At 40.1% G+C, this 23,647-nt stretch overlaps 1 protein-coding gene across 9 annotated transcripts in view; it reads left to right on the top strand.

The window, feature by feature from the left end:
• Positions 1-3,701: 3,701 nt before the first annotated feature.
• ARHGAP17 (Rho GTPase activating protein 17) overlaps positions 3,702-23,647 on the top strand; it is a 130,400-nt gene continuing 110,454 nt past the window's right edge. For 7 of the 9 annotated variants that reach the window (XR_003568919.1, XR_003568918.1, XR_003568917.1 and 4 more), the window contains exon 1: positions 3,702-3,862. Coding sequence is in view for 6 of the 9 variants with exons in the window: in XM_027859769.1 (XP_027715570.1) it covers positions 3,810-3,862 (53 nt within the window). In the remaining 3 variants the exon portion in view is untranslated. The remainder of the gene's footprint in view (positions 3,863-23,647) is intronic. The other 2 variants (XM_027859765.1, XM_027859771.1) reach the window with 2 other exon arrangements.

Genomic DNA, 23,647 nt, shown 5'->3' with positions numbered 1-23,647 from the left:
TGCTATACTTTGATACTTATATAAATATCCAGTACCATAATATTTTAAAAATTGCTATGTGAGATTGGAGGAAGGAAAGATAATATCCAATGGGCTTAGCACACTGGCTGGTACACAATAGGCACTACATAAATAATAATAAAGAGCTGAAAGTCTAACTCCCTGTTATGTAATACTACTCCTTCCTTTCACAGATAAGGGGAAACTGAGGCCTAGACAGATTAAGTGACTTGTTCAGAGTCATATAGTTGGATGCAGCAGAAGACAGGATTCAAACAGGTTATCTGACTCCAACATCATTCTGTCTTCTATATCATGCTGTGAGCTGTCTCTGACTCAGTCAGTGAACAGATTTCTAGGTCAATGATCGTGAAAAAGTTTTGCTTTAGGATGTGGCCCCTGCAATTTTCAAAGCTTGGTAATGTTTTGCAGCTCTGACCCTTGGACTTACACGGTAATCCCTTGTTCAAAAAAAGAACCATCCTTCCTCTGATTGTAATGTGATTATAATGGTTTCTGGCATTGCTGCCTGATGTTCCACAGTATTAAATGAAGTTGTATCTGTTTTGTCCACAAAGCATTTTTTTTTCCCCATAAAATGGAACAAGTTGGTCAGAACTCCTTGCAGTGGCAAGGAGTTTTTATTGGATGTTTTCAGTTTGTAAGTCTGATGAATCAGTGTAGTGTAATGGAAAGAATGGTGGATCTGGAGCAAAGCATATGGGTTCAAATCATGGCTCTCTCATTTCCTGCTACAGTGATCTTAGGTATGCCACTTTATCTAGTTTCTTCATTTGTGAAATGGAAGGATGGGATTATATGTCCTCTAAGGTCCTTTTTGGATTTAGATCGAATCCAATATACTCTTATCTATTTATTTAATTTAACAACCATTGATTAAGCAACTACTCTTTGTAATACATTATATTAGGCAACTAGGTGAGATATAAAGATAAATAAAACCCATTCCCTGATCTCAAGGAGCTTACAATTTAATAATGGACTCTGCTTTGATATTTATGTAAATATCCAGTAGCCATAATTTTTTAAAAAATGCTATGTGAGATTGGAGGAAGAAAAGATGTCCAATGCGCTTAGCACAGTGGCTGGTACATAGTAAGCACCATACAAATGTTTATTTCCTTCCCCTTTCCCCAGTGAGAATAATCAGGCAAGGCTTCACTGAAGAGAGGGCATTCTATTTTATATGCAAAGGCTGAGATGGGAGGATTGGAAATGGGCAGATCTATACTGAACATAGCAGCAAGTCATTCAAATTGGTGGAGATACAGAGAATGTGAAGGGGAACGGTGTGAAACAAGCCTGGAAAGGGAGGAAATGGCTTCTTTTCTTAATAAATAGGCCATTTTGTGACCATATGTGATTAAGGGTTCTGCTCTAAATCTATAATTGGCTCTGATTCACTCCGGGAAAAATCCCTTGATGATCCAGTTTGGTTTAAATAAGTAGGGTTTTCTAATTCTGTGTAGGGAGTTAGCAACCAATTTGTCAACCAACCAACAGGGGATCTTTGAATATACAGGGCTAGCTTGGACTTGGGGTGGGCCTGTTGTCCAGAGTTGATCCCCACACCTCCCTTTCCTCATCTTTTCCCTCCGATACTTCTAAAATCCACCTTACACTTCTGATTGACGAGCAAGGTATTAATATGGCTCAGCCCCCTCATCCTTTTTTCAAAAACTTTTCCTCTTTTTTTGGAACAAAAAGTCCCTTACAGCTATTAATCTTAAAACCTGCTCCAGTAAAAAGAAATCCAAAAGAAGCCATGAGTTCCCCCTTTCAATAGCGCCCCTTACCTCTAATATCTCTCCATCTTTTACTCTTCTTCCAAATCTCATATTACCCCAGCTCAAGAGTCAACTCCCTGCTTTTACTCAGTGCTACTGATTTTCCTCAATTTAAATCAGATTTTAATCTCAGTGTTTGTAGATAAGTATTTGCTTAGCCTGTAACTTAAACTTAACAGTCAGGAATGCCCTCATTTTTTCTCCAAAATAATATTTTAAAAGAGCACCAGAGGTCCTGGATCCTAGATTGGAGGAAGGGGAAGATGGGCCTTAGGAGTCCAACTCTGCCTGGGCCGCTGGAAAAAAAAACCCCAAAAAACACAAAACTATTCTGCAGCAATAATGACTCCCCTTCAAGATGCCTAGTGAAGTAGATAAACTTGTTAAACAGCTCCTTTCTTCAACCAGCTAATTTGCTTTCCCAATAATGCTGGCAGTTCCATTTATAAAGTAAAGCAGAGCAGAGATTTCCCTACTCTTTTTCTTTTTTCTTCATCCTCCCTTTTTCCTTAACTTCTTCTCTTCCTTACTTTTTTTTTCCTCCCAACAACTTCTCAATTTCATCCAGCTCTTGAGTAGTCAGCCAGTCAAAACACATTTTCTAAACACCTACTAGGCGACACACACACACACACACACACACACACACACACACTGTGCTCCCCTGTGTATCCATGGGGATACAATGAAAATTGTAAAAGACAATCCCTGCTCTCAAATCTCAGTCTAATGAGGGAGACAACATGCAAACAACTATGTACAAATAAGAAACGAAAAATTGCAGATAATTAGGAGAAGAAAGGCAGTATAACCAAGGGGAGATTAGGTAAAGCTGAAAGGAAAGGCAGGATTTTGGCTGGAAGGAAACTGAGACAAAGAGGAAGAGAATTCAGGCATGAGGGACTTACTTCCTTTCCTAGACTGATATGAAATAATCATCCATTCCATTTGTATAGCAGCATTTAACAACTTTCTACACACTCTGACATCTATTATCTCATTTGCACATAATGACCCTGAGAAATAGACAGGTCAAAGATTATAATTCCTTCTGAGGAAACTGAGGCTCGGTGACCTGCTCCTAGTCATAAGGCTAAGTAAGGGGGTGGGGAAGTTGAGACTGGAACCTTCATCACCTGACTTCTAATCTGGTGCATTACACCACTTCTTATTACTGGATCAGAAGCATGCCATACAAATTGGGTTACAGGGTCCACTCAACCCAGGATTGTATCACCAACCTCAGAGTTGGGTGCCTATTAGAACTTCCTTGAGGACAGGGACAGTCTTGTACCTCTTTTTGTATACTCAGAGCATAGCACAGTGCCTGGCATATAGTTAGATACTTAATAAATGTTTACTGAATTGAATTAATCTGTCCATACTCCATTTCATTCCACCCCAAGGAAACAACAAACTCGATTCGGGTCCTGCACCTCTGTGCAGGGGCTTTCCTTAGAAGTCTGTGGCCACAGTTTCCCCGCTTGCAAACGGAAGGTTAATGCTGCTCTTCCCCAGCGAGGGGAGGGAAACGTTTAAATGTCCACCAGGGGGGAAAGTGCTCGCATGTCAGGGGCTGAAACTCCCCAGGTCTAATTTTAAACCGTTCCTATCCGTGCATGTGACCTTAGAAGAAAACGAAACTGCCCCAACCCTCGGGCACGCGGAGGGGGCGACCCCCTCTCGCGCCTCCTCGGTCCCAGGCCCCGGGCCTGGGGGAGGGGCAGACGGCCCCAGCCTGCTGCTCCGGGGCAGGCCTCTCAGACTCGCTCGGAGGCGGCCCGACAGGAAGTGACGTGTACTGGGTCCCGGCCGGGGAGGACCGGGGGGGCGGGGCCGGGGCGTCGGCTGGCCCCGGGAGCTCAGTGCGAAAGTCGCTGCCGCCAGGACACTATGTAGGAGCAGGCAGGGCCCCGCCGCATCCTCACCTCTCTGCCCGCGAGCGCCGCCGTGCCCCCTTGCCCAGGACACGCCGCCTCCACGGCCCCACCGGACGCCACCATGAAGAAGCAATTCAACCGCATGAAGCAGCTGGCCAACCAGACAGTGGGCAGGCGAGTGACCCCCCCTTCCCCCCACCTCGGTCCATTGCCCCGTACTGCCCCGCCCTGGGCCGGCTTGGTCTCCGCGCCCCTACAGCTGACTGACCCGCCGCCGCCCTCCCCTTCGGGCCTGGCGGTGGGCGCGAGCTAGCCCCGGGACGGGTCCCCAGGAGGGTTCCACCCCGGGTGCGCGGGAGACTGGCGCCACCCCCCCGCGCCCCAGGATGGTCCATCCCCAGCGGCCCCTTCCCGGCCCGGGACAGGCGCACGGGCAGTCCGCCGGCCCTCCTTCCCTGCCGCCCTCCCGCGTGCACCGCACTCTCTGACCCTTCTCTGCTAGTGTGTCTGAGTTTAAAAAAAAGAAAAAGCGGGGGTTGGGGGACTGCAGGACTTACCTTTGTTTCTCACGAAGCAAAGAGAAGCAATTCAGCTTCTAGAAAGTTTAGTGTGGGTGGAGGGCAGCACTGGTCGGGGGGTGTGTGGGTAAGAACCTGAAATCCATTAGAGAAGGAGAGTGAAAAGGAGGAGTGTTTTCAGAAACTTGGATTTCTCTAAGATGCTGCCAGCTGATAGGGCCTTAGGGTCTAGCGGCTCCAGTCCCTTTCCTGGGGCAGGTTCTTGTCAATTTCACGGTTAGTACTTGGGAGTTTGAGGAATAACAAAGTTAACAACACAATCCGGTTCCCAATGTTGCATCCTTTTTGTTTTTTTGTGTTGTTTTTTTTTTTTTCTGGAGATGTGTCATTTCGTTGCTTTTGAGTTTTGTACCCCACCCAACCATCCCATCCTCCAGAAAGGTGAGACTTGTACTTTCCTCCCGAGAGAGAAATTCAACTCAGCTCTACAGTGACCTGATGTTTTTGAGTTAACTTTGTGAGTTTCTACTGTGTGCCTAGGAATACTCTGTTAATTTCTTGTTTCTTAATAGTGCCTGGTGGTACTAAGTTTGTTTTTAATAATAAAAGAAAATTAACATTTTTTTTTTCTCGAAATTTGGGGAGGAATTTTATAGCACTTCGGAAAATCACAGATATGCATCATGGTCATGAAGTCAGGGCTGAGAATCTGTTTTAGAACATTACTGTTACAAATTATTGACTTTCAAAACTGCTGAATCACAGATATATCATTCAGAAAACATTTTTTAAGTGTCAGATTTGGACGGATTCAACTCTTTTTACCCCTTTACTATTTTAGTGGTGGTGCCAATGAATTATTAACAGAATAGTGTAAATTATTAAGTGTTAGTGTATAAACATTTGGAGAGGACAGAGATTTTGTGATCTTATCTGTGGGGGTTTTTTTTTTTTAAACTCTTGGAATTATGTACAAGGTATCTTAGATATGACAGTGTCTTACTGCCCTTTGAGTTGGAGCGAATATTCAGAGTGAATACACAGAATGAGAAGGGTCGTTAGAGAACTGTTTGTCCAACCCCCAATTTTACAGATGCTGAATCTGAGGTTTGTAAAAGGGAGATTACTTGGCTAAGGTCACAAAGCCAGTTAGTGAAAGAGCTAGGATTAAAACTGAGATTGCTTTAACTTCCAAGTCACAGTTTCATCCACTACACCACACTAGTTGGCTTATAATAATTTTATTGTTTATTCTGGCAAGTTATCTAAATCCTTATTTTTCATAACTCGTCTTTTATCAGTTAAATGAAATTGATAATTAGGTTAGCACTATAAGCATGGTAGACTTTTGTCTGAGTTTAACATTTGTTTAAAAACTTCCTCTTGTTTTAATTTGATTTTTACTGTTTCATTTCCTTCAACTTTTTTGCTTAGTTTGGTTGTTAAACTTTTCTCTTGCTCCACCCTGCTGTCTTGGTATGCTTCCATCTTATTTTCAGAGTTAACCCCTTCTTCTAAAGAATGTTGGTTCATTCCTATGTAACTGGAAGAAATTCAGGCAGAGAATGTGTCACTTAATCATTCTGATCCTCAGTTTCTTTTTCTATATAAAGTGATGGTCTCTAAAGACCCTCGTAACTCTTAACATTGTGTGTGGTAAAGTCCCTTTCAGTTCTATCGTTCTGTGACTTTGAGTGTACTTTAACAAAATTTGGTGGGTTGCAAAACATCCTCAGAAGCTCTGTTGACTAATATTCTACAGGCTTTATTTATTATTTACATCACTTTCAAGTGTATCATTGCTGAGTATTATGAAAACAGATTGTCTAATGATTCAAAGAGCATCCAGGTACCCTATTTACTCAGTTAAGGATTTTGTCTGAGTTTATTTTGTTCTAGATTAGAGGTAGCATAATACAGGAAAAAAGAATGCTAGACTGGAAGCTAGGAGACAGGTTCTCATTGCAACTCTATCATTAACTAACTGTATGATGTTAGACAAATTGCTCCACTCCTCTGATACTCCCCTCCTCTTTAAGTTGAGATTGGGCTAGATGGTAATCTCATTCAGCTCTGAAATGGGTTGATTCTAAATTTTGCTATTTTCTAAAGTTAACAGTAGTGGAAAGAGCAGTGGATTTAGAAGCAGCTCTACTTACCACATTTGTGACCTTGATTGAATGCCTGCACCTCTCTGATCCTCAGGTTTCTCATCTGTGCAATGAGGAGGTTAAACTAGATGATCTCTAAGGCCCTTCCATCTCCAAATTCTGTGATCCTGTGAAGACCTGATCTCTAGTCTTGAACCTGTTGTCAACTTACTGTGTGAACTCCGACAAATCACTTGCCTGATTTGGGCCCCAGAGTAACTGGGGCCCAATCCAAAAGGATTGGACCACCTTTTTTTAGGATGAAGACACCTTTTTCTTAATAAAAAATATTCATTCCTCACTGAGTAGAAACCCTTTCCCCCATAATAGTACTTATATCAGTATCCTTTGGTTGAAAAAACACGATTATGAAAAGTGACTATGAATTCAGTAACACTTTTAAATGAATTTGTATGTTATCAACCACAGGGGAAAAAAACATTCCTATTTCTTTCTGAAAGTCTAGAAAAAAAATTCCCGTTAGAAAGAAATGGGTCATCAATAATATAGACTGGACACAGAATTCATGGTGCTGCATATTTTGTTGGAACTATAAAGATCAAGATGATAATAATTGGTACATATATGGATTCTCAGATCTTTTGCAGTAATTCCATTTGACTCATAGGTGAGGAACCATTGTACTAAATAATTTCCAGTGTCCTTTCCAGCTTTAGAATTTTGTGGTTATGTTCCTTAAGCATCTGGGAGAGAAGCCCAGATATCAGTCTAAATTGGTTTAATATCCTTTTGGTAAGTGGGAGGAAGAAGATGCTGTGCTTCATGCTTCCTGAGAATTGGGGCATAGTGGTGTAGTGGACAGGGCCCAATATTTACCAGCTGTGTGACAATTGGAAAGTCACTTCTCAAAGTTTCCATTTTCCCATCTGTAAAACGAAACTAAAAATACTTGCACTACCACAACAGGGTGGTAAAGAGGGTATTTTTTAAAAACTATCAAGTGCTGTATAAATGTGAGTTGTTATTTCTGGATCAGTACCAGTAATGTTGACCTAGCCTAATTGTGAGCTACTCTGGGAATATTGTGGCAAAAATGTATGAGAACTATGGACTGCAGCCATGGAATGATTCATGGGTGGACCTGAAGCATAATTCTGGAACTTGACCTTTGACTGTTTCTATGAAAATAAATCTTTATTGCTAGATGCCAGCGGGAAGCTGCAGCCATTGGAAAGTTGTCAAGGGTGTGGCTCTTGAATTTTTATTTCACCAGGGAATCATTTATTTCTTAGAAATAAATTAGCATTTAACAATTTAATTAAAAATATTCTTTATCATGTGGTAAGAGGATCAATAAAGCACAAAACTGGGAATTCACCTGGATGTTAGGAAAGATGGTGGGCATCTGGTAGTCTAGAGTTACTGAGACACTACCATAGATTGGTAATATGCATTAAAAAGGGGCTTTTAAAAAGCACATCCTGAGATTAGCCATGTAATGCTAGATTGAGAGAATGCTACCAATTGGTAAAGGGAGGGAAAACGAGAAGACTAGAGAAGAAAAGTATTGTGGTATATTAGATGGAGCGCTGGACTGAGCATTCTAGTTTTGCCTCTGAAACTAATTTACTGTGTAATGTTGGGCAAATCACTTTACTGCTCAAGACCACTGCATTTTCCTCTGTAAAATTAGGTGGTTGTACTGATTTTAAGTTCCTTCCAGCTCTGACTGATCTAGGCTCTAGGGTCCTTTCCCAGTTCTTTCTATAATTTTACGTAGAGGTAATGGGAGGAGAGAATGTCTACAGGACTAAGAGTTTACTACTCTTTGTATAGAAGGTGGCTACTTCTTAGGGTGTGGGTATTTATTTGAGGAATAATATCCAGAAGGTGATCTAAGAATGCTAGAGCTGGAAGGAATCTTATTGCTAATCTAGTCCAACAATTCCTAAAGTGTGGTCCAGGGGTCCTTGAGACCTTTTGGGGAGTCCACAAGGTCAAACTGTTTTCGTAAGAATATTTTAGCAACATTTTAACTTCTAATACAGTAAATATCTATATAATCCACATAAACAAAAGCTTTTGGGGAGGTCCTCAATAATTTTTAAGAGGTTAAAGGGGTCCTGAGACTAGAAAGTTTGAGAACCTCTGATCTTATCCAATCCCCTTAGATGAAGAAACTGAGTCCTTCAGAAATTATAACTTGCCAGTTAAGTGACCGAGCTGGGATTCCTTAGGATCAGAGTAGGTCCTATAATGATAATCTGTAGAGGAGAGCTCTCTCCTAAATAGTGGATGAGTTATTCCAAGGGAAGGGGGGGAAACATGGGTCTACTTGATGGGAGACAGTCTCTTTCATAGAGGCGTAACCTAAGACTGATGCATAGGGTTCAGCTGTCCCTGGGAAGGCAGCTCAGAGGTTCATATTCCTTCTCCTTACCTTCTCTTATCTTTCTTTTCCTCTTATTCCCCTCCCATTATCTATTTATTTATTTATTTATTTAGGCTAGGCAATGGAGTTAAGTGACTTGCCCAGGGTTACACAGCTAGTAAGTGTTATGTGTCTGAGGCTGGATTTGAACTCAGGTCCTCCTGAATTCAGGGCCGGTGCTCTATCCACTGCGCCACTTAGCTGCCCCTCCCTCCCATTATTTAGAGCCACTCCCTTGTATCTCCTGCTTTTAATGGCCCAGCCTTGACTGAAAGGATGCCTTTCAATTTAGAGATGCTTTGTCTCTTTGCCAGTTCTTGGTTCTTTAAAGTCTGTAGGAGTCAGGTGGAGAGATAAGCAGGAATGCATAAGAAAGTAGCTCAGCTGCTGGTGTTTTGGGGAAATGGGTACTCCTGAGTTAGGGTAAGGCATAATAGGAAAAGTGTAAGTGTAAGGTAAGTACTTTAGAAAGGGGTTAGTTAGGTTATGCTGTATGTGCTTCTTGCAGTGGGTGGCAGGAGTGGGAGGTATCTGAGAGAACTCCAAAAGAGTTTAACATTTGGAATTGGGGATCTTATGAATAGAGGTTTGATGAAGTAGCACTCCCTGTACCGTAGATATCACTCTCCAGATTGATTCCAAAATGAATTGGCTTTCTAGAGATTTGAGAAGCGTTGTGATATAGTGGAAGAAGTGCCCATTGAAGTGAACAGACCTGGATTCAAATCCTGACTGCTACTTGCTATTTGTGGGAGTAGGCAAGTCATTTCCTTCTAGCAGGTCTCCATTTCCTCGTCTGTAAAGTGAGACAATTAGACATGATGACCAGGAAGGTCTCTTTTAATTCTAAATCTATGATACTGTCACCTGTGGGCTAGGGATGATTCAGAGCTCCCCAGAATGTCCTGGGACCAAACTTGGTTTTCAGGGACATAGCTGGTCCTTGAGACCTGTCTCTCTGAATCTGATTTGGAAATAAATTGCCCATTAAAGTCTTGGTGAAGTTTGTTCAAGGATACGTTCTAGGAGGAATGAAATGCTCTTAGGCTTTGCAACCTGGTTTCAGTAGCTGGTGATCCACAGGATCATAGATTTTAAGCTGGAAGGGAACTCAGAAGCCTAGATCTAGTCCAAATCCTTCGCTCAGGTGAAATCTGAGAGATGCATCCTTTAGACCTCTCTTAGGCTTTTCCTGCCATTGGCCATTCAATCGTTCTGGGTGGCTCATGTGGCCAGTAGCTATAGCTGACAGCTATTTGTCTGGTGCTTACCAGCCAGGCGGGTGTTGTAGGTACTAGAAGTAATTCCTTTTGCAGAGGTAAGGCATGTAATGTGAAATTTCAGGCTGGAGGTGTGCCAGGATCAACAGGGGTGTTATTTTTCCTACAGCCCTATGTGAAGAGATTTTGTAGTGAGTCCTCAATAACAGCCTCCCCATCTGGGGCCAAAGCGACTCAGAAATAGCTAGTACCTTGCTGGCCTCACTTAATGAGGGGATGTGCTGTGTTTGTTTAGCTAAGCTTTTCTGCATACTTAGATGGGAGGGAGGGACACAAGATGCTGTAAGAAAGACACTATTTCAGTAATATTTATGATGTGGAGACCTCCCTGGTGAAAAGATACTTATTTGTCTTTCCTGGATCAAAGCATGATGTCTGGGATTTTCTTTTGGGGTTGCCTATGAGAAATCCATGTTACCTGATTGAGGGAGGCAGACTGGTGTCCTAGAAAGAACATGGTACAGTCAGAAGCCTGCATGAGAGTGTGATACGCTCAAATATTTGTGTCATCCTGTGCAAATCATTTCCCTTCTCTGGGATTCAATTTCCCCATAAGTAAAATGATACTAAGTAAGCTCTTAGGCTCTAATATTCCAATTATCTGACTTTGAGAATGGAAAGGCAGAAGGTAGTGTTGTAGTGTGTGGCAGGGGGCAAAGAGAATTCTTTCCTTGTTCTTGAATCCTGTTAAAAGTTGAAAAGCACCAGCTAATGTTATTTGACACATATTGTTAATGTGTTTAAATCTAACCTCACCTTTAAATACTATGGCAGATTGCCTTTATGTTTATATAATTCACTTTAACATGAAACACATTTTATCTTGGTGCTTAGTGATCCCACTAGCAGGTGCTATACTTAAGAATACTTAGAGCAAATCATCACTTTCTTTTTTGTTTATTTGTTTTTGTTTTGACTAGGCAATAGGGTTAAGTGACTTGTCCAGGGTCACACAGCTGGTAAGTGTTATGTGTATGAGTTCGGATTTGAACTCAGGTCCTCCTGAATCCAGGGCCAGTGCTCTATTCACTGCGTACTCTCTGGTTTTTAATCCCACTAACTTCCTAGCCTGTGCCAGGAAAGATGTGATGTCAGGAAAGAGCACGACTTAAGAAAGAACGCACCTTACCTTACTCTGGTATTAGTCTGAGAGGGAATGTTGACTATTCTTTTCCAGACAGTTTCCCAGCTCCTGAGTCAGATCTTTGCATAGTGATTCTATTGTTGAGTTTGAAGTGTTGTGAAGTCCTCAACTTTGGCATGGCTAGCAGTGATAAGGGCAGATAAATTTACTACTGGGGAGGGAGGGGGGCTCCCAAACAGAAGCATACGTCCGATGGTGGGTCAGTGGCATACTTGTAGATGAAGATACTTTATATAGCACTATTTTAACATGTCAGTCACTATATGTCTTCAAGAAATTGGAATCAGAGGAGACTTCAGGTATATATATTTAACATAGATAAACTAAATCAAAAGTCATTTTGGTGGGGGAGGAGTGTAGGGACTAGTAACTAGTTGGAATCTGGAAAAGCTTCATGGCTTAGGTGACCTTTGAGCTGAGCTTTGAGGAAAAACTAGGGATTATTTATTTATTTGGCAACTGGGGTTAAGTGACTTGCCCAGGGTCACACAGCTAGTAAGTGTTACATGTCTGAGGCCTGATTTGAACTCAGGTCCTTCTGACTTAAGAGCTGATGCTCTATCCGCTGTCCCACCTCGCTGCCCCCAAAATTAGGAATTCTAAGAGGAGCTGAGAAGGAAGTGCATTTTATAATTGTTTTTAGCCCTCTGAAAAGTTGAGGATCACTTTGTATTTTAATTGCCTTATTTCCACCTAGTATATAGTTCTTGGAAATTTTGTCATCTGTGTCAGGATTTTCTCGTACCAGGGAAAAAAAAGGATATCAGTGATCATCAATTAACAATTTTCTAGAATCCTTAACAGCTTCCCAGTCTGCCAAGCAATAATACTGACTTTGAATCCTGGCGTTTATAACACCCTGAGAAGCAGCTGTTTCTCATGTAACAATGTTACATACATACGGACACACCTTTCTCAACAGAGAGGTCTGTGACAGAAACTTCTAGGTGAGAAAAAGTGGTTAAGTGAGTGTAATCTCAACTTTTTTTTTTTTTTGGTATGGTTTTCTTTGTTTTATTTTGTCATTTGGAGCTAGTCATGACTTTAGAAAATAATTTAGGCCAACCTTGTCGTTTAACACATGGGCAAACCAAGGCCAGGGAGGAAAAGTGAGGTACTTATGATCACAGATAAAGTTGAATATAGTTGTAGATCTAGGAGAATTCAGGCCTATCTATTCCTAGTTCTTTCACCTTCATCCCACTAGGGAGAAACTTCCACTTGCTACAAGACATAATTGGTGGTCACCCATCCTAGACAGAAAAACAAACACAGTACACTTACCTCGCACATCCCTACAATTCCCTAATTTCTGTACTGCTTGAGTTTCCCAATGAACTAACAGTTCTTCCTAACTTCCTTTATAAGATCTCTGTGGGCTAGAATTTTGTGTTTTATGTATATAGGTGACTTATAATTTCAGAATTAATAAATACTGGAGGAATAAATTTGGAGCAATGAAAACATATGCTTTTCTCTTAATGTATTTTGTAATAAAAATGATTAGGAAAAGACCAAGTTCTCTTTGGCTCTTAGATCAGCGCTTTTGACTCGTATCTCCTAAAACCCTGGGACTCAGGAATTATTCACCATTTGCCCTTTTCTAGGAAACAAAGTTATTTTTCCCACTAAGTGTGTTTGGTAGCTGTTTACTTTAAAGGTCAGTCAAATAATTTTGCCCAGAAAACAGCATGACTATTTAATTTCACATACTTTATGAAACATATGGTTAGCTTCTTAATCAGGTTGTCAAAAGTATGTAAATTACATTAAAATAAAAGCAGTGTTGCATGATCCTGGCTGGAGGCCTCATTTGCCTCCACTATAAAATGAGGAGCATGAATTAGATGATCTCTAAAGTCTTTTTCAACTCCTGATTGTGTGCTTCAAATTGAAGACTTAACAGCCTTTGTTGTTGTGATCACTCTTTTCACTTGCATCTGTCATTTGAGTCTCATCTTGACTTAGACTCCTCTGGCTTCAGAAACTCCCAGGCTGTTTCCAATTTGTAATTAGACTTTGCTGTTATTCTGCAGTAGGGACCCTGTGAACAGAGGATCAGCCTCTGGGTGAGGAGTTCAAGTTCTGCCCCTAACATATTTTAACTTTGTAACCCTGGGTCATTCATGTAAGCTCTTAGTGTGCTAGGGAAACTCACTAAAGACTGTAAATTGCAGAAGAGTTATCTAGCTGCATTCTTCAAGGGAGTTTCCAGCCTATGAGTTCCTAGACTGATGTAAGCATAGATTCACATCTCCGAAAACACCCTAAAACTCATAGAGAAAATCTGGTTAGCTTTTGTTTGTACAGTAAGGTAAAGAAGGAAAGAAGGGAAAGAAATTTGTATACTTTTTAGGAGAGTTTTGAAAATAAATTATAATAAGACTCTAGTCTTTCCATCTTTGGAAGGGTTTCCTGAGACTAATATAAATTTAGACAGATGAAAGAAAAGCATTCTATCTGTAAGAAGCCAGTGTCTAGAGATCACATTAAGTATTGAAGCAATGCTTCAGTGCTTAGTTTCAGTTTTCAAACTGTGAATTTGTCTCCAGAGATAGCAAGCTTGTTTACAGAAGTCTATCTGCTATCCCTGCCTAGTCTTGTTAGGCTGCTAGTCTCCAAAACATATAGTTTAATTTTAAAGGTGCACTTTCCCCATGGTGAATAGAAGTGTGGTTCTTTCTGTGATCAGTTTTGATGACTATATAGAGAATTTTTGCCTACTGAACTGACTTCTTCATTGGTCAGTTCAGTCACTTTTTAAAAAGTTTTTAAAGTGGGATACTTCGGAAACCTTTTAAAAATAATTTGTCTGGGCAGCTAGGTGGTGAGGTGGATAGAGCACCAGCCCTCTAGTCAGGAGGACCTGAGTTCAAATGTGGCCTCAGACACTTCCTAGCTGTGTGACCCTAGGCAAGTCACTTAACCCAGATTGCCTCACCAAAAACAAATAAATAAAAAAATAATTTGTTCATATTTACCTGAGATAGTATATATAGTAAAATTCTGTTTTTATTAGCAAAATTTGAGGATTGTAAACCTAGAAACTATTCTTCATTCTAAATTGGAAGAGGTCTGCAGAATTGAAAAAGTGGGAAAATCTATCTTTTTCAGTCTATGAATAAGCAAGAGGGAAGTAAGATTAGCTACACAAACCAGCATTAAATGTAATGTTCTGTAGAATATTAGCTTTTTGAAAGTTACTTTGTGTCCCTAGTACCTAGCACTCTATATTGCTCATAGTCTGCCCTTGATAAATGTTTGTTAAATTAAATTGAATTAGGTGAAGTTGGATGGGTAGGTTGTTTTTGTTTTTGTATATCCAGCACTTGGCATAGTTCTTTGAATTTAACTGGTGTGTTAAATATTGAATTCAATTGTATTGAAGTCTCTTGTGTTAATCTGGCTGAGATTTAAAAACAAAAACAAAAATGTGTGTTTAGACATTTATCCCACATAAGGTTTCCCTGTCCAGTGTTGTTTCACACTAACATTTTTAGTATGTATATAACTAAATGCCACCTTAAAGTCATGGGCCCTGTTCTAAGTTCAAAGAGCCCATTTATAACTGTGTTCCTAGAGGACTCTTTATTCCATGTAACATATTTCATCTAACGTGTTTTCCTAGATCCAGCTGTAGGCACTAGATAATGTCTGTATGTATACCTTTCTATTAAATTAGAAATATTCTATTAAAAGTAGGAAGTCTATTCTATTAAAAATAATTGGTTATCTATGCTAAAAGTTTTTATTCAATGCTTAAGCTTTTTTTCTTAAGTTGAGTAAAAGTATAATTGAGAAGCTATAACATGTTGTAGTAAAAAACTAGCCTCTAAATCAATAAGACCGAGATACAAGACATATAATTAATTTGTGATCTAGGAAAGTTATGTGACATCCTAGTATGTTCTATAAAATTCTGAAGTTGCAGAGGAGGTATAGATCTGCTTTGGTAGGAGAAAACTGCTCACCAAGAATTCCCTATGTCCATGAAATGTCAGGTACCTTTTACATATATCCCCAACCCCTGAAAAGAAAAAAGTAGAAATGTCTTTTTGTGTGTGTGGTAACTGATAGAAGGAAAACTCAAAATTTCATTAGGGAAAAAACCTCTCAAATATTACCTGTAGAGTTTGAGATGTTTGTCTATCAATGACTTAATCTCCTCCAATTGCTTATAATATGTATTATAAATATGTTACCTATTCTGTCATAGAGTAATATGTGCCCTGGAATGGGGGGAAATAACAGATTTGGAGCCAGAGGACCTGTATTCAAATGTTAGTTCTACTATTTGCAGTCTGTGTGATCTTAAACTGCTTTGGGGTTCACGTTCCTTCAAATGAGCAGAGTGGATTGAGTGATATAGCCAACTCCTGTGAGTCTGTGATGTTATATTATCATCCACATATAATTCCCATCAGTTTAGTAAAAGTATTAACTCTAAAGAGTTTATTAACTCTAAGAGTTAATTGCTCTGTTAAGAGCAATTAATGGCAAACTAACTTCATTTCCTTTTTAGACTGAATAACTATATAGGTGGATGAGGGAAATATTGGGGAAATAGTGGTTTTCAGTAAAGCATTTGATTAAGTATTAAATGCTGCACTAATGGACAAGATGGAGAGGTATGGACTAGATAATAAGTGGATTTGGAAATGGCCAATCCAGGGCAGCAGGTGATTAATACCAAATGAATTGTACAGAGATTTGGAAGTGAACCCTCCCTCTTTCCTCTCTCATAACTTTCTTACTTTGCTGCACATGGGATATTACAGCTTATAGTTTAGTAAATCACAACTGTAGTAAAGGACAATGGTGTATATGCCTCATCACCCTATTAGATTATAGCCTCCTTAAGTTAAAGACTGCCCCTCACTTTTTTTCCATTTTTCTATCTCCAGCAGTATTGAGATAAGATTCGTGTTATAGGACCTATAGCATTTCACTCCCATGTGAAATTAATTGTTCCCTTCAACCCTCCTTACCAAGACATTTTGCCAACATGTCATTGTTCTTAAGAGTAAGCTGGCATTGTACAGGCACTGAGATAGAGAGTCCTAACAAGGCAATGTCTTTATTGAGTAGGTTAATTGTCAAGAGGATAGGAACATGGTCTGAATTGCATTTGTTTACAGGTTTCCTCATTAAAAGTGTGGCATGAGGTAGTGGAAAGAGTTTTGGAGACCGTGATCTGCCACTTTTCCTCTGAATTTCACCTTAACAGCTTGTAGAAAATATAATCTAATTAACAACCATTTATTACATATCTACAATGTGCCAAATCCCTGATCCTTGCCACTGAGACTAAGATAATGTCCTTGCCATCAAGAAGTTTACAATCTAATACAGGAGAAAAGACAGATATACAAATAATAAGTTAGAATAGAACATATCCAGAGGAGAAAGTCATAGTGCTAAAAGAAATTGGAGGAGAAAATATCTTGCACCTCCAGCTAGATTGTAAGCTCCTCTTGCACAAGAGATGGTTCTCATTGTCTCTATCAGCCTACAGGACTACTGTCTTCCAGTTCTGACAGTTCTTACCCTGTCCTGTCTCCTCACCCCCCGGGGAAAAGTTTCATCATATTCCAGTCACTAGTGACATTTTGTTTCATTTTTTTTGAAATCTGATTTCCTTTCTTCCTCCCTTTCTTTCTCCCTCCCTCCCTTCCTTCCTAATTTTGTTTTTAAAAAATGAACACTGTTGTGGGAACCTTGCTCCATCAACATAAATTGCAATCAATCTGTGACTTAATGGATGAATCCTAGGGAGTTTCCCAAGGAATAGAGAGGTCAAGTGACTTGCTCAGGATCCCATAGCTAGTAAGTGTCAGGTTTTACTTGAACACAGGTCTTTGTGACTCCAAGGCCAGCTTTCTTCTAGTAGAGCTTTCTACTTTTTTTAATAAAATAATAAAATCTCCAAAACCAGTTAAGCAAAACAACAACAAAAAGTGACAAGCCATTGAACACCTCTGTTATTTACCAATTGCTATAAGAAATCATGTAAAATTTTACTTAGCTTAAGTTAGTAAGAATGGTTAACTGTTAACAGAAGAAAAGTTTTGTGTGTAACAAAGAAACATTGGTTGAGTTCAGATATAATTACTACCAAATTAAGAGGAAGTTATACACAGTTTTGTTTTTCTGTTAACACACTTTTGGGGAGGAATGGGGTTGTTCCACCAATTTTACTGTTTTGATATTAACAAAGCATTATTAGTGTAGTGTCTGCTAGGATGTGAAAATAGCTTCATTCTAAAGACCTGGATGTTTAGATAATTTTTTTAAGCTAAAAAAAAGGGGTTCTACAGTATTGTTATGTCAAAAGTTTTGTTTTGTTTTGTTTTGTTTTGTTTTGTTTTTGGTGAGGCAGTTGGGGTAGTGCCTTGTCCAGGGTCACACAGCTAGTGTCAAGGGTCTGAGGCCGAATTTGAACTCAGGTCCTCCCGACTCCAGGGCGGATCCCTTAGCCATTGTGCCACCTAGCGGTCCCCCTAAAGTATTCTTTCTTTTCTTAGATGTCATCTAGAAAATGTCATTCATAAGTCAGTAGGTTTTCAAGTATTCCCATGTTGATGATGATGATGATGATGATAAAAGCTGACATGAAGAATAAAGCACTTTGCATACATTATCACATTTTTTCCCTCACAACGATCCTAAAGAGGAGGTAGTGCTGAGAAAACTGAGGTTTTGGAGGTCTCAGGTGACTTACCCAGGGTCACATGACCCTGTCTTCTCACTTCCAAACTAGTGCCATTTCTCTCCACTCTATCACAGCTGTCCTACTTTTGCACATGTTGCTTGTAAAAGTCTTCAAGGATTGACTTGAGTAAGAAGACCGAATCTTTTTTGTCCATAGCAAATGTCAACTTCAGCAAACATTATAATTTATATGCTTGTTCCAATGAGGCTTCCTTTGTTCTAAACAAATGCTTTGTAATTTATTTTCTGTTGCAGACCAGTAAAATATGTAAAATCACTACTAGAGACTTCACTTGGGAAGTCCCCAGGCCCATGGTGGGATGGGGTGGGGTAGGGTAGGGTGGAGTTAGGATTCAGAGAGGAACATGAGGAAAGTTGGGTTTTTGAGTTATAGGTTTTTGAAGAAGTGAGGAGTTTTTAGTAGTAAAAGTTTTGTGGACTGGTTCAACCTTGTTGGGGATCATAGATGTGCAGTTTAGAAATGTGATAGGGGCAACTAGGTGATGCAGTAGATAGAGCTCTGGCCTTGGAATCAGGAGGACCTGAGTTCAAATGTGACCTCAGACACATGGCATTTACTAGCTGTGTGACCCTGGGCCAGTCACTTAACCCCTATTGCCTCACCAAAAGGCAAAAAAAAAAATTTGAGAAATATGATAAGTATCTTTGGAGCTCCTCTTTGGGGAATTGCCTTTAGGGTTTGCTTCACATTCTTCTGAATAGACTCAGCAGCATGTCCGGAAACTAATTTTTTTTTTCTTGTGTGGGCTAAGAAGAATGTGTTAATAGCATGATAGGGACTGTAACTGAATTATCTTTGTGGTTCCTCTGGGGGAGGGGGGAAACTTGGTAAGAAAATGCGTAGAGTAGAATAAAGATTGTAAGGGGATCAGTTGATGTACTTATGTGGTTTTACTAGTATTTAGAAATCACTGATGTATAACCAAAAGGTATGTGCCGATCACAGAGCACCAAAGTAGATCCCTGAAAGACTGATACTTGGCAACCCATAATTTGTTTCTTAGCTACCAGGGATCTGTGCTTGGCCCTGTGCTACTTAACATCTTTTAACATCAGTGACTTGGATAACCTGTATCAGATTGCTTACTGTCATAGGGAGGGGGGAAGGGAGTGAGAAAAATTTGCCTCTCAAAATCTTACAAAAATGAATGTTGAAAACTATGTTTACTATAATTTGAAAAGATAAAATGCTATTAAGTGGGGAAAAATAAAAAAAATAAAGTAAGAAATCAAAAGATAAAAAAAAAATCTGTGATTTAGATAAAGAGAGGTATGGCATGCCTATCAAATTGGCAGATGACAAGAAACTAGGAGGGATAAGGGAGCGTGTTAGATAACAGAAGCAGGATCCAAAAGGTTATTTACAGGCCAGAACGTTGGGCTAAATCTAATAAGATGAAATTGAATAAGAATAAGTAGAAAGGTTTTAAGGCAGTTGATCACAGTGGGTAGAACACTGGCTTCATAGTCAAGTCCTGGATTCAAGTCGCAGCTCTGACATATAGTAGTTGTGTGACCCTAGAAAAGTCTCTGAACCTCTTATTGCTCCAGGCAAATCTCTAAGGCTGTTTTAGATGGCATGAGTAGGAGAGGGAAGTTCATTTTCTCCACTCTAGAAGTCAATTTTTTTTAGTTAACTTAAGCTCCATTGATGGAAGTGTTCAGCACCAGAGAGGTCAAACAATCCACTTCCTTCTGATCGAGAAAGAGCATGTCATGTAGTAGCTCCAGTTCTTAGCTTCTGGTGGGTCTCTGAGGTCTCTGCCAACTCTTGAAATCCTATAAAATCCAAAGGACTTTCCAGAGACATTGTTTAAACTTTTTTTTTTTGGTAGCTAATAAAAAATAAATGGATATTAATCAGCTTTGAAAAAAATACATACAAATGCATACATATATAATTTTGAGATTTGAGCATCAGAAAACTTTAGGATTCCTGAGTTAGGAAGGACTCAGAATTCTAGAGATCTAATTCAGGGAACCTGTCTGTTTCCTCAGGACATTTTTAACCTTACCTTAGTCATCTAAGAAGGAATTATGCATTAAAGCTGGCTTTTATTTTACCCAAATGAGATAACATATGTATACTGCTTTGCAAATCTTAAAGCACTATGTAAATGCCAATTATTATTATTATTACTACTACTACCCAGAAAAATGGGGGACATTATTAAACTTACCCCAATTACCTGAGTTCTGTTATGCTTGGTGCTAGTTGGAAGCTGGAGAACCACTTCTTTCTGTGAGACAAGAGGAAAGGAAAAGAGAATGGTAAAGAGGTAGCATAGTTGAAAAAGGCTAAGATTTTCAGCTTAACTTTGAAGTATTTCATATTGCAAAATGAAGGGACTAGACTAGATGACTTATTAAATATTCTAAGATCCCTTCTAGCTTGAATACTCTGTGGTATGTGGGTTCCTTTTACTTATGCAAATTACATATTTACTCCTCTCTTTTGTTACTTGTTTACATGTCTTTATGTAATTCTTCATAAAAGATACTCTTAACATGCCAGAAACCTTCTTCTGATTCTTTTAATATTTTTTGGAAAGTAGTACTACATCAAAGTGTCTGTCTGGTAGTCCATATGTTGTGTGATTGGTGCCCCTTCTTTGCTCACTCATGCCTTTAATGGTACCTTTCCATCACTTGTTTACAGCTCTTGTTAATATGCTGTGGCAAACTTAGCCCTTCAGTATCTCTTTCCATTTAAGTACTTTTGAATTTGTGGTATTCCTTGATCTTAGCTGTATAACATCATTTGGTAAATATTGGTGTTAAAAAGATAGGCTTTGGGATCATTGAATTAGTTGTTTCCCACATGGGATCCAGCCTGCTTTCCTCCCCCTATTTAATTTTGATCAAAGGTTCTTGCCCATAGACACTATCTCCCCAGGATGGATGGACTGCACTCAATGGGACATTTATCCAACTGCATCCGGTTTAGGCACTATTTCTTGTAACATCATCTTAAATGGACAGGTTTCAGACTTTGTAATGGGATTTGGCCATTAATGATGGGGAATTTGGTTGTGGTAACTTCATTTTTATTTAACACAGTAACAGGTATGTCTGTTCTTCTTTACTTATGGTCTGTGCAAAAGCAGAAGTTATGCATTGAGGCTGCTTTTGTAGTGTACTCAAATGAGAAAACAAATATACACTTTGCAAACCTTAAAGTGCTGCATTAATTCTAGTTATTACTATTATCGTCATCATTATTACCTAGAAGAATGAGGGGAGACATGTGATTTGTATATATTTGTGAGCATGTGGCAGGTTGTAAAAATACTTAAATTCTTTGTTCACTTATATATGTTCACACTCATCCAAAGTAAGCATTTATTGCTAAAGGGGGCTTTAGGTGGTATGTACTCAACTGCTGTTGTTGCCTTTAGGTAAATTCTGAAATAGAGAACATCTGAAGGTGTGCACAGAGCAGTTAAATGAGTGTTAAAGCCTGCTCCTTTTACTCTCGACGAACAAGTCAAGTTACACACATTAGCTTGACCCCTCTCCCCATACCCATTTGATAGGGGAAGAATACATGGGTAGGGGGAGTTTTGGGGGCTACTTCACAGAATCGTAGGTTCATAAATGAAGGGAACTTAGAGGTCATCGTTTCTGATCCCTTCATTTTATATTCATAGGTGATGAAACTGAGGCCCTGAGGGGTTAGTTGCTTTGCCCCAAATCCTTCCTAGTATAGTCAATGGCAGAGCCAGGGTGCAAACTTGGGTCCTCTGATTCCAAAATTCAGTGCCCTTGCTGATGAATCACTGAAACTCAGAGTTGGAGTGAGCCTTAGGCCATCTAGTCTAAACCATTTATGACTAACAATCCCTTTTTCAACTTTCTCTATACGTGGTTGTCTCTCCCTTGTTGGAAGACTCCCATCAGTGGGGAAACATGCTGCTTCCCAAGAAAGTCCTTTCTGCTTTTGGACACACACTTTTTAGACATTTACGTATTTTCCTTTCAAAGCTAGCTGGAACAGAGGAACTGCATGAGGAGGGTAAATATGATGACAAAACCTTTACCACTGACGACTGTATAGCCTTGGACAAATCACTCCACCTTTCTGGGCCTTGGTGCCATCCTTGTTAAGATGAGGAGGCAGGTCTTCACTAGATAGTCTCTCAAGTACCTCTGATGGCAGAGTATAGTGCTCTGAGCTAGGGATGACAAACCCTTGAGTTTAGGCCCCAGCTCTCATGTTTCTAAGATGTGTGACTCTGGGTGAGAAGATTCCCTGTCACCTAGAGTCACAAAACATTTCAGAGCCTCAGGGCCTGTGTGAACCCCACATCCCTTCCAGTTCCAACTTCCTGTGATTCTGGGACTTAGGCATGCCTTCATGTCTTGTTTATATTATTTAAGGGCCTTTCTTAAGGGGCTCTCTTCAAGCATGAGTAGGAACAGGGGAAGAACAGTGGACAGTTGTGGTTTGGGGGTTTGCCCACAGTAAACACGGCGCACCATTTGTTTTTGTTAACCACCTGGTCTTAGCCTGAAGACCCAGAAGATCCACCTTGACTAACGGTGGGACATTTGTTGTCCTTGGGAAAAGGATGCCCATGGATGGCAGGGTATGTGTAGGCTGACCCGAATGTTCTTTGTCTCTGCTTACACTGCTGCTGCTTTCCCAACCTGCTCGCCTCAGCAACTCCACATGGGTGAAGATGACCTCAAATTGGGGACCGGCCAGTTTTCATACAGTTGCTCGTCGTCCTGACTTGACTGTTTCTGCCTTTGCCGCTACCATTCACCCAGTCTCCTGTCTTCAGTGTCTTGATTGTTAGATAAGAATGTTAAATACTCTTCACCTCTTATATCCTATATGTTGTAGATCTTATCTACTTCCATGTTGCCTCTCCTGCTGTCACTAGCACCCACTTCACGTGTTACTGATTACAGTTGGTCTCTGCCTACATAACTTTGCCCTCGGTGCTCCTGCCAGGCTTAGCATCCTTGTCTGGTCATGGAACTCCTCTGTTCAAAAGTCTTCAGTGACTCTTTATTATCCATGAGAAAGTTAAAGGATTCTAGGACTTAGAGCTTCAAGGGACCTTTGAGACCGTCTAGTTCAATCCCCTGGCCATACAGATGAGGAAACTGAGGCCCACAGAGGTATAGTGACTTGCCCAGAAGTGGTAACTGGATGGTTCAGTAGCATAGAGTGCCAGGCTTGGAGTTGGTAAAAACCTGAGTTCAAATGTGGCCTTAGACGCTTACTAGCCGGGCAAGTCATTTCACCTTTGTTTGCCTCAGTTTCCTCATCTGTAAAATGGAAATAATAATAGCCCCTTCCTCCCAGGATTGTCATAAGTATCAAGTGAGATAATAGTCAGTTCTTAGCAAAGAGCCTGGCCCACAGTAAGTGCTATGTAAATGTTAGTTATGATGATAATGACAGAGGATGATGATGAAGATGTTGGGTTAGAGTTCATCATCTTTACATTTCACCATACTGCTTCTATGCTGTCTTTGCCTAGACTCCTTCACATCTGATAACACCATTCTTTTCTAGACTTCTGTCCTACTACTCCCCTCGTGCTTTGTGTCCTAGCCAGACTGAATTCCTTACTGCACTAACCCCCTTCAGCCTTCTCATAGAGAATCTCTTCAGCCTTCCAGCTTTTCGTACTCTTGACAGTTCATTTGAACAGATATTAAGGATTTACTTTTTCAGTGAGGTGTGCCAGGTGCTAGGAATACCAAGTTAAAATCCAAGAAACTTGGA

The sequence above is a fragment of the Vombatus ursinus genome, unplaced genomic scaffold, assembly GCF_900497805.2.
Source record: "Vombatus ursinus unplaced genomic scaffold, bare-nosed wombat genome assembly UNPS02014171.1, whole genome shotgun sequence".
Lineage (NCBI taxonomy): Eukaryota > Metazoa > Chordata > Mammalia > Diprotodontia > Vombatidae > Vombatus > Vombatus ursinus.
Note: the sequence above shows the minus strand (reverse complement) of the source record. Positions and strands in the feature narration are given on the sequence as shown.